This window comes from Drosophila santomea, chromosome 3L (assembly GCF_016746245.2).
Source record: "Drosophila santomea strain STO CAGO 1482 chromosome 3L, Prin_Dsan_1.1, whole genome shotgun sequence".
Taxonomy (NCBI): Eukaryota; Metazoa; Arthropoda; class Insecta; order Diptera; family Drosophilidae; genus Drosophila; species Drosophila santomea.
In genome coordinates, this window is record NC_053018.2 from 8,591,251 (window position 1) to 8,602,157 (window position 10,907).

Sequence of the window (10,907 nt, forward strand, 5' to 3'; positions counted from 1 at the left end):
ATATGTACATACTCATATATGAATGTTCATATTTAAAAAAATATATGTGAAGTTAAAATGAGACGAATGAGCTATATATTTCTTGTGTAAAAAGTGTCTTTAGATGCATTCTAAAATTTAGTTTTACCCTGACCCTGATCACGACATTGTCTGACCTTTCGGATGCCCCTTAACCTTCCTGTATGCTAATGAACCAAGTTAGTGCCACTGCCAACCTTCGACGAGATGAACATTTGATCATCTGCAAAGCCCCATCGAATCGGAATAGACTAACCAAATTTGAAGGCATCCTAAGCCAAGGGGATTGGTACTATTCTGGCCATTTTGGCGGTGATTCAGGGCCCAGAAATGCCGCAGACCAGAACAGAGGGATATGTATACTGCGAGTGCGAGTGGAGGAAGCCAGCAACTGAATTTCTTCGAACGATAGAACGACTAGAACGAAAACAGCGAAACTGTCGCCTGTCATCATGTGACATGAAGAAGAACTAGGAAGCGGTGGGCAGGAGAAAATCCGAAAGCCATCGAGAAATAACTCAGCACACATCGCTATATAAATGGATGGTTGGAACGATAGATGGATAGATAGATTCTAAGGCGGAAACGTCATTCCCGTTCAGCGTCGTCCACGAAACGTGTTCTGGCCTCATAAATTATACCGAGGCTATGTTGACCCCCTCCTGGGCCAAAAGGGGGCCAAAGGGGGCCAAAAGGGGTCCACTCCCACCCCCATTTCATTTTCAAAGCAAGTGCAACAAAAGAAAGGCTAGGCGAAATTGTATACCAAGGTGTGGGTGAACGCATTTGGGGATCGAAAAATATAAATGACTCTCCTTGGTTCGAATAGTTCCAACAATGTTGCCCATCACGAGATGTCAGCCTGTCAAGGAACCAACGACGGACACCTCTATATATGTATCGCTGCATATGTATATGTACATATATATACATTGTATCTGTACATCCATGTATCTGTGAAAAACTTATTTGCTGTGGCATTTTCTTAAAATGTCGCAGGCAGCGAAAAATGGATTTGGGATTTCGAATTTCGTGGGTTTCGAGTGGCACACCATACCTTATCGGTATACTGCACATCGCATATCAACGTGCAAACACGGCAAGCAAAGAATTTCTTATACCAAGCACACAAACACATGCTTTCCTTATCAAAATAACCATCGTTGATGGGCGGCCTTGGACAGGCAGCACAAGAAGTCAGATAGTTAATGCCCTCTAAAATGCACCGAAGGCGAGGCATAATCAAATTTTGATATTCTCTTAATTAGTGGACATTAGCATGGACCTGTGAGCGATCTCTGCGGAAGAACATCTTCGGAATCCGAACGAGAGCATTCTATAGAAGACCAATGTATTTGCTTCGCCAACACTCGGATGGAGATTACCCATTATCAGCTAGCTGCATATAAGTAGGTATATCTGTTTGTATACGAGTATACCCAGAGATCTGAACTACATTTTGCTCTATTTGAAATCTCGCACATTTATACGAAATGAAAACGAACGAAACGAGAAACGACAAAAAACGGACGACGACGCAAACGACGGCAAGTTGTACAAATTAACGTACAAATGAATGACGGAATTAGTACGTGTGCTCTTTGTTGATCTAGCGAGAAGATTAGGGGAAGCTATGGGGGATATAGGAGATATGCCGGGGTACTTTCTACTTTGGAAGCCCTTCGGATGCCCGAGCATTTCTCTAGTCAAACGAAAATGTCTCCTAAGTGGAGGTGATTCCAAAAGATGATTCGAAGATAGAAGCACATGGCACATGGCACATGGATTCTGGATACACTCGACGGCTGTGTGGCAATTCATTAGCATCACGCAAATGAATTAATAACACCAAACTACGAGAATATCTTTCAAGTTGTTCCTTTGTTAGCACTTTTTCAATAGCGTTGAATTTCGGATTTGGATTTGGATTTGGACTGGTATACTCGTACTCGTATGCAATGGCTGTCGTTTTGTTTGCACACTTTGATCTATCTGGTTGAATGGCTCGCCAGTTGCATGTACACACAGTCTAATGAATAGAATTAATTATGATGGAAGGGGGGCCAATTGTCGTCCAGGGGTTATGAGGAAGTCAAGTATAGCAGGTGGCATACAAGTTTTTATCGAGTCAATTACTAATATAATTTGTTGAAGATATATTTCTAGAGTATTTATGTATCTATATGTATAGATATATAAAAATAAGGTGACTTACTTGTGACTCAAATATTCACTCAATGCTCCAAGTTTTTTATTCCTTAATTTGTTTTTTATTTTCTCAACCATTTTTTATCTGTAATTCTTGTTTCCTAAAATGGCACGAGACTTTACACTCTTTGTTCACCCATTTCCTCATATCCTGGCCCAATTTTCTCGCCCCTTTGAAACACTTTACGAACGACAAACGAGCAGCCGAATGGGGAAAAGGGAAAATTGTACTTTCCTGAAGACAAGTCAAACATTTTTCCAACTAACTCCGGGGGCAAACAACTAGGGCAACAACAATATTGATAATTTCAACTGCAGTGGAATAACGTGAAATGCAAACAAAAATATAGAAAAAAAAAGGAAATCAACAAACTCACAAAAGCTTCAATGCCAAAAAAAAAAAAATTAAGGGGGGAACAAGAAGAAGATACCACGTGACGGCAGCAACAAAAGCAAAGCAAACAAAGCATGCACGACTTGGGCGCACCACCCCCTCGAACCACCAACTCAGCCACCCACTCAGCCACCCAACGCCTCCCACCACCCAGCGAGCCACTGTTAAACACCCACCCACGCATGATCATTTATAAGCTGTCAGTCCTGCGACTGTGTGCGTGTGCGTGTGTGTAGGTCTATGGGAGTGTGGGAGTGTATCTGTGTGCTTTTGGGGTGGTGGTGAAGTGGACCTGGGGAAAAATGGGGCAGGAAATGCCCTAAGTGGCAGCTCACGCACTTGGACGCCATGGGAAAAGCCTCAAGCTGAGGCGGCACAATCCAGTTTTTGACTACAAGATACCCGTTTATTCGATTTTTATTTTGAAACGTTGTGATAAAATTGAAGATATACACAGACTCTCTTAAAATAAAGAACATAAATATACATAAAGTATTAGAAAAAGAAATAAATACTTTTACTAAAATAAATAAATAAATAAAAATATTTAATAAAATAATAATGGCAGCAGTATAACTTTATAAATCAAACAAGTCTACTGACTTCATGTACATATGTTTATAATTTAATGTATGTTTACAAACAAAAGCCCGCAATATAAATCAATCTAAAGGGTACTCGAATTCCGCAAACGGCAGAAAAGGCATTTGCCTAGAACGTCTGCAAAATAAAAAGACGAATATAATGCTACCTGAGAAACCATTTTGATTGAGCAATACTTTTTTTATTGTACACTATTTCATTTCACCGCCCGCCGCCCCCGCGCCCACCCTTGACCACTTAAATGGGCAATCGTTTTCCGTTTTTATTGGCCAACTGTTAATTGAATTAGTTTCTTTCCTGCCCCTCCAATTTGTTATCAACTAACGAACAGATAGGAATATTTCTCTATTTTCGTTTATATTTTTGCTTCTTCGGTGTCGATGGGCATGTAAATTCAATTAAAATTTTGCGTGTGACGTTGGCACACAAAAGACGCGTGTGCGGAGGCGGGGGCGAAGGCGGGGGCACTGTATAGAGTATAGAGTGTAGAAGGGGTGGGGCTGAGAAACTACGGCCACATAAATTATTTATACACTCATATAGGCTCACCTTGAACCGAACATTTTTCGTAAAAGTTTAATTTATTTTTGCCAGAGCCAAAGAACAAATAAATACAAAATCAGAGCGAGATGGCAAATTAGAAAGCAAGCTAGATGAGTACACAGAAACAAATTGGGACTGGCTTCACAATTTGAAAATAATTTTTAGGAATATAAAAGTTTGAAATTACTGTCTTTTTTACTTCGCGTTTTTATTCTTATTGACTCTTTTATTGCATAAATAATTTTATGTTTTTCGCAGCAACTGCTGGTAAATTTTGCTCACTGCACCTTTGCTTTTTTGATTGTTTTGGTTCTTTGTAATTTCTAAGGTATTTTACATTTACGTTATTTCGAGAAATTTCAACAATTTTTCAATTTACTGTCAGGCAACGATGACGTCGACGTCGACAGAAGCAGCGGCAGTGTCAACTGTCAATTAACGGAGCATTAGAGGGGGTGGATTTTTCAGGGGGTTGGTGGGGGTGAGTGGGGTAAGACATGGGCTTAGTTCCTTTTGATTGATCTGTGCGGCAAATTCTTGGTTGGGGGCGTAAATGAGCAGCCGTAAATGTCTGAAGAGCTCCACCCCAGCACAAAACCCTCTTTTTCCAACACAGACAAGTGTCACTTACAATGAGTTTTAGCCGGAAAAAAAGACGAAATTAGAGGAGAAAGTATCCAATCCGTGGAACTGTCAACATCACAACTTCACACGCTGTTCACCTTTTTTCCAACACACACAACAAGTACCCACTCTTCAACAGGGACTAACAATCTCGCTTGCCCTTTCGCTGTCACTGCTCCTGCCAATACATCAAATCGAATATCGTCGCGGAGCAGCACAAAAAATGGGTGCACTGAAAGAAATCAGTGGGGAATCAGTGGGAGTCAATTCAAACGAATATATCCATCAAAACTCAGAGTGTGAATGCAGTTGAAACTAACAATAATAACAGCTCAATTCAATCATATTAAAATATATAAATATAATAGCTTTTTAAGTTACAATTTGATTTAATAATAAAAAACATTAAAATTTGTTCCTTTTTCTTGAGTTTTTTTTTTTAGTTTAACCGAATCGCATTGGCTGAGTTTCGGTTTCATCGGCTCCGTTCTCAAGTGGCGCATTTTTCATCATCTGTTGACACTTTTGCCGCTCCAACGGTAGGCGACCGCAAAAACAAACACAAATACAAACAGAAGGGAAAAGGAAAAGAAAAACAAAACCGGGCTCAACACAGTGCGATAAGCGAGCGAGCGAGATGGAGGCCAGTGAGTGACAGAGAAGGCATTTCAGCTGCAATTTAATACAAACTCGCTCGAAAATCCGCTGAGTACTCAACGAATCAAGAAGTAATAACAACAATGCATTCTGCGCCACCACGTGGTTACTTAAGGCGGCTTTTCAATTAAACTTTTTACCGGTCGCTGCATATATTTCCTTCTCACTCTGCACTTATTGAATACCCATCCCATTCACTTGACACAGTGGGCTGAAATGATGCAAATATGGGGGCACCACAATTGATTGTTGTGGCTGCTAATTAAGCCTGCTTGTGCCAGTCTCCATCTCCTTCAACCATCCCTATGAATGTTTCATGTTTTGATCGGCAATTTTCAATTAATATATATGTGTATTTATTTAGGGTAAAAGAAAATTCTGTTCACAGTATCAATTATTACACCCGCATACACACTTTTTTCGAGGGAAGAGAATGAATTATTTCTTATTTACTCATTACGAGAAGCAGGCATTCATACATTTCTGTATATTTACTATTTTACATATATACTTTGTTCCTAATGACATAAAAACTAAGCTTTCTTTAACCATCAAACTCACTGCAATTTCCGAAGAAATCATTAATAAATCATAACAAAATATTATTGCCTACCTTTTGGCGCTTAAGTACGCTATTTTTTGAAACTATTAGATTGGATTTATAAACTTTGTTTAAGCTATTAATATTGATTTTATATTGGGCATTTAACCCAGTGTATTTTGCTTTACAACTTTTGTTACTAGGCCAAACCAGTTATTTGAGTAGCTTTTTCAAACGCTTGAGCTTGGCCTTGCGCATTTCATGTCCCAAATAATCGAATTAAATTAGCTCTTAGCCGTTCCCACAATTGTTATAAAGTTTTTGCTGATCCAATTTTTGTGCAATTTTATATGTATCATGAAATTGTATGGCCAATATAATTTCAGAAGTATTCCGTTTATTTTGTTGCACTCACACACACGCACGAGCATCGCACACACGCACAGTTGTCATAAATAAAAAGCTCTCTGGTTTATTGGACATTTTCATTAAATGCTGCTCTTCAGCTGCTGCTGCTGCTTCTTCTTCATTTTAGTTTTGCGGTGTCTGCGGTTGTTTTTATTGCTTTTATTGCTTGTATTGTCGTTGTTGCAAATTAATTGCCTGCAATTTGTATGCGAAAGAGCGCAAAATGTACCGTTGGTGTAGGTCTTTATGGCGCCTTTTAATTGAGCCACACACACATTTATGTTTGTAAGCCTGTGTGCTATTGTGTGTGTGTCTGTGTGTAAGCCCAGCTCTCTCTTTCCGACTCTCAAGTTCTCTTTATCTTGCGCGAAATACTCTATGTAAATTGGCGCTTTTATTGGCGTGGCAATGAACGATCGTGATTTCTTTTTGTTGTTGCCGTCTTTCAACACGTGTAGATTGATATCGTTCTCTCTACGCTGTAGTTTACACTTTTACAAAATGGCTTGTAATTCAGTTAAGTATATTTTGTGATATGTGCTATTTAATTTGTTCCGAGCTTTGATAAACTAGGCAACCCGTTTAGTAAATTACTTCCTCTAGGAAATATATCTTACTTTAGATAAAATCTGAATAGAAACAAGCTGCAGTACTAATTTCTTGCAGTGCCTTACTAATTACACATCCAGACACACATACTGTAACACAACAGACTGACACACACACACACAGCTGCAGATTACACCGCAAACCGCAATACATGTGTATGACATAATATTAATTTTTGCAGTCGCCGTCGACGCGGCGACTCCCCCATTTCAGTTCCAGTCTGCGTCCACAGAGGCCCCCCAATCCAATGCCCCTCCACCCACATCCCCACCACCCCCCTGCTGCAGCGCACAGTTCGCATTCGCAATTTGAATGGGCTCCAGCGGGTGCAAGCGAGATGGCCTGCTTATTACCGCACTTGATGGCGCTGCAGTTTTGTTTAGATTTCGCCGGTTTTCGTTATTGCAAATTGACGTAATGGCCAGTGGAAACGAGCTAGCAGAAGAATAAGAAAAAGCCAGGAAACCAAGTTGGATTAGCGGGAGAAGAGTAGGGGAAACGAAGAGGGGGGGCCGCAACTTTTTGCTGACTTTTCGAATATTAAATATGCACTTTTGAGCTTGAAGATAAATAATGTCCACGAATCAGCGGTAGCTAAGGATTATCAGTTAACAAAAGCGCTATTTGCTGACCACTTTAAATCGGAATTTTATAAAGTAGTAAAAGTAGCATTTCTTAATCTCTGAACTTGAGTAAAGGTAAAGAACATTATTAGTTAGATATTCCATTCCGTTAATTTGTAAAACTGTATAAAACCATGTTTTGGTAATTGCGACTAGGGGTTGTAAAAGTTTCAAGTCGAGTGCCTAACTTATTTACCTGTCATAAAAACCCACTATAAATAGCAGGTGACCACACTAGTGGGTAGCATATCGAACTGACTCGATAAACCCCATTTGACGCCTGAATGTCCGGTGAATCTAATCTTGGGGCTATTCCCCTGAATGGGTACTGTACCGTACCGCTTCCCGATCGATTCAAATCAAACGCCTTGGCATCGCTCTATGCTCCATGCGTATGGTACATGTATACTAAGTGTTTTTATCATCACGCCACCGAATGTCCAAGTCCACTTTCGATTTCACTTGCAAGACTAAGCGACCCCAAATCAAAAAAAAAAAATATAAACATTTTTTTAAAGCCTGAATCAGATTGCTCTGAAATTTTCCAAAACTGCCCAGACGCGTTGTACTTTTATTTTTTTTTAATTGATTCTTTTCTTGAAGAGGGGCGCGTGCCAAGGCTTCCATTCAGGTTAGTCGCGTGTTTAGTGACCCGATTTCGAGAACAGATTAGTGAGTGGTTTTGAAGCAGATAATGGCTGCTGGCATAAGGAGCCACCCAAGCTGCGACATTTGGTTTTGGTTTTTTGGTGTCATTTTGATGATTTTTCTGTTTTTTGCATCAGTAAAATTACCACGCCCAGAAGCGTGCGTTGCGATCTTATCAGCGGCAGCAGAGTAAATGGAACTTTGGGGCTACGGGCTTCTCGCTTCTAAGACAGCCACTAAATCCCCGACCTGACCATGTGATCCGATCGCTTGGGGAAAACAAAAAAAAAACCAACCGAAGCGCAGATCGTGAGAGTGGTTTCTGTGGGGAGCACGCGAGCATTGGGGCTCACAGCTCTCGTGAGCTTTTGATGAGAGCTTTGTCGATCGGATGGAGAAGTTGCTAGAAAACGATGAGTATCGGGGTACAACAGGTGCACTGAAAAAAAGGGCGTGCAACGGGCGGCTTATCAGAAGCTGTGGTGATTAGTAATACTATCAAGTGTGATGTTGCATTTCAGCACTATTATTACTTATTGTTATTTTCAAGGTTTCTTATTTTGAAGCAGCAAAATACATATGTATATAGACTATGGACTTTCCCTATCTGAATCAATTTAATCTTAATTGTAAGGTATACAAATGATATACATTCAGTAACTAAGTGTCTTAAAATAGATTTGAGAACAAGGGAGATCTTTATTACATATTTGAATTTTTTTTCAGGAACTCTTCTCTAAACGTGAGCAATGGATGGCAACTGTGTGACTGTGTGTCGTAAAGACTCATAATTAAAACTAGCCCCTGCCTCCAGCTCCACACCATAATCATTGTAATCACCATCCGCACAGCCACAACTCACTTTTTATGCGCCCCAACTATATCATCATCATGAGGGTAAATATTTATAGTCGCCTGGTAACCTCGTCGTCTTTCCATTTCTTTCCTTTCCTACTGATAACGAACGCCGGCGACAACGATGACAGTGCAATTGATTGTGATTGTGGAATGGCGACAACTGGCGACGACGACGACGACGTCGTTTCTATTTCACCAACTGTGGACAGCAGTCCATCATGGCAACCGAAAAATGAGCTCAATCCAAGAATCCACCCTATTTTATCGAACTCCCCTCCAAAACATTTGATTAGTCTGATATCAAAGGCGCAAGTGCCGACGGAGTCAAGATCCAATGGGGTCAGTCGAAGTGCTATGCATATCGATCGCAGGTGATCGGGTGGGTAAATACGGGTTTATCTCGGGGAATTCGTTCGGTGGAGTGCCTAAGTGGTTGGGGGGGGTGGGAAGGTGAATGGGTTTGGGAATTGGGGGTTTCCTGGTGGAGTGGTTCCACAATATATCAATTAGGCGGCATCTGGACTGTACTAATTAATGACAGCATGCTGTGTAAATTCTGAATTATTCATTGCTGTGGAATACAGCGAGCACTGGCTATTTAAGCTTTTACACTTTACGACTACTTAAACCAGCTTAGAAAACCAAAAATAAAAGTTTCTACAAAAGATTGTTCAGAACTTCAGATTCTCGCATTTGGTGTGGGAAAGTATGCTACAAAAATCTTTCAAAACCCTTATGGCACTCCCGACTTAGGTACCTGTTAGTCGCTATTCACTGTACCTCGATTCTATTGAAGGCCGAACGCAATATACAAGCACTCTAATTTTGCGTGTGCGTACATAAGCCACTATTTACTTAAGGCTCCGCCGCCAGGTAAATACAAAATCGCCATAGAAATGGAAATTGCAAAAAAAAAAAACAAAATGCAAAATAAAAGAAACCAATTTGCAGCAATCAGAAGACAAAATCAAATAATTTGTCACATGGCGGGCTTAACCACGGCAAAAGAGAGAAGAGAAAAAACAAAGAAAAAACAAATAAAACCGTGCAAAAGCTTACTATCACACGCCCACCCATGGCTCTCTTACGCTCTTTCTCTTTTTCGCGCCCAAAGTGTGAGTGAGAGGCAGAGCAAACAAAACCGATTCGCACTCTCACCAATGCACGTGTTACCTTTGTTGGTGCTTTCGCGAAGTGGGTAAGAGGGGGGTGCCAGGGGGCAATGGACAGGTGATTAGTCTAGCACTTACCTCGCACGGATAAGTCCATGATATTCTCCTTGGGCCCGCTCATTGCACGCTCAGTAGTGTCCTGCTATCGATTGCAAATGTTTGTAAACCGATTACCGATACACACGGTCGCAGCAACAACGCGTTACTGAAACTATTTTCCAAAAGATTAAATCATTTCGTTGGCGGCGCGGGGAAGCATTGGGACATAAATTGAAAATCAAAATAAGAGCAACTTCAAGTACTCACTCGCTCTCTGCTCTCTCTCTATTTTTGGTGCAGCCGGTGGAATAGAATCACGTGGTCTTTATCTTCACTGGAGCCATTCTGAGGGATGGAGCGAGAGGGGGCTAGTTGGCAAGAAGCAGCGAGAGAGCCAAGTGGCATACGTCCATCTCGCTCGCTCGCACGGCCCCCTTATATAAGCCTTATGTAACGGAGAGTCGCAGGGGCATGCGCACATGGCAACAACAGTGGATCATGGGGCCATAAAAATAGAAATCTATACTAAGTACCCACTACAAGCGATTCTGACTAATCGCCGTATTTCTATTTTAGTGGCTAGGGGTCAGGTTGCAGAAGGATTCCATCAATGCTTTGGGCAGATATAGATAATAATAATAATGAGTTAAAATGACATATTAATATATATGCTAAAATATATCTAAAATATTAGATTTAATATAACCAAGAAACTTTTGTTAACCAGTAAATAAAAATAATCATAAGTTTTGGGTCATGGTTTTCTAAATCAATAACTTTGAGAGTTCTTTGTCAGGGGGGGTTATGTACAAATGTTCATCAAAGGGTATTTACGCACTTCTGTTATGATAAAAGCTGGAAAATCCTTGCCCCTAAGCTAGATAAACAGGGGCCAACATCAGCGCAGCACAATCAAATTGATTGGCAACCTGTCTCCCCAATTTAGATACCACATAAGGTAT

At 40.6% G+C, this 10,907-nt stretch overlaps 1 protein-coding gene and 1 long non-coding RNA gene across 2 annotated transcripts in view; one reads left to right on the forward strand and one right to left on the reverse strand.

Annotated features, from left to right (window-relative positions):
• Nucleotides 1-10,252, reverse strand: part of LOC120450512 (hepatic leukemia factor) — a 55,487-nt gene extending 45,235 nt beyond the window's left edge. Inside the window, exon 1 of the mRNA XM_039633583.2 lies at nucleotides 9,985-10,252. Coding sequence (XP_039489517.1) covers nucleotides 9,985-10,027 — 43 coding nt within the window. The 5' untranslated portion in view covers nucleotides 10,028-10,252. The remainder of the gene's footprint in view (nucleotides 1-9,984) is intronic.
• LOC120450513 lies at nucleotides 9,982-10,718 on the forward strand. Its single transcript, XR_005616283.2, has 2 exons — nucleotides 9,982-10,063; nucleotides 10,246-10,718. It is a non-coding gene; the product is annotated as an uncharacterized LOC120450513 (long non-coding RNA).
• The last annotated feature ends 189 nt before the right edge of the window (nucleotides 10,719-10,907 follow it).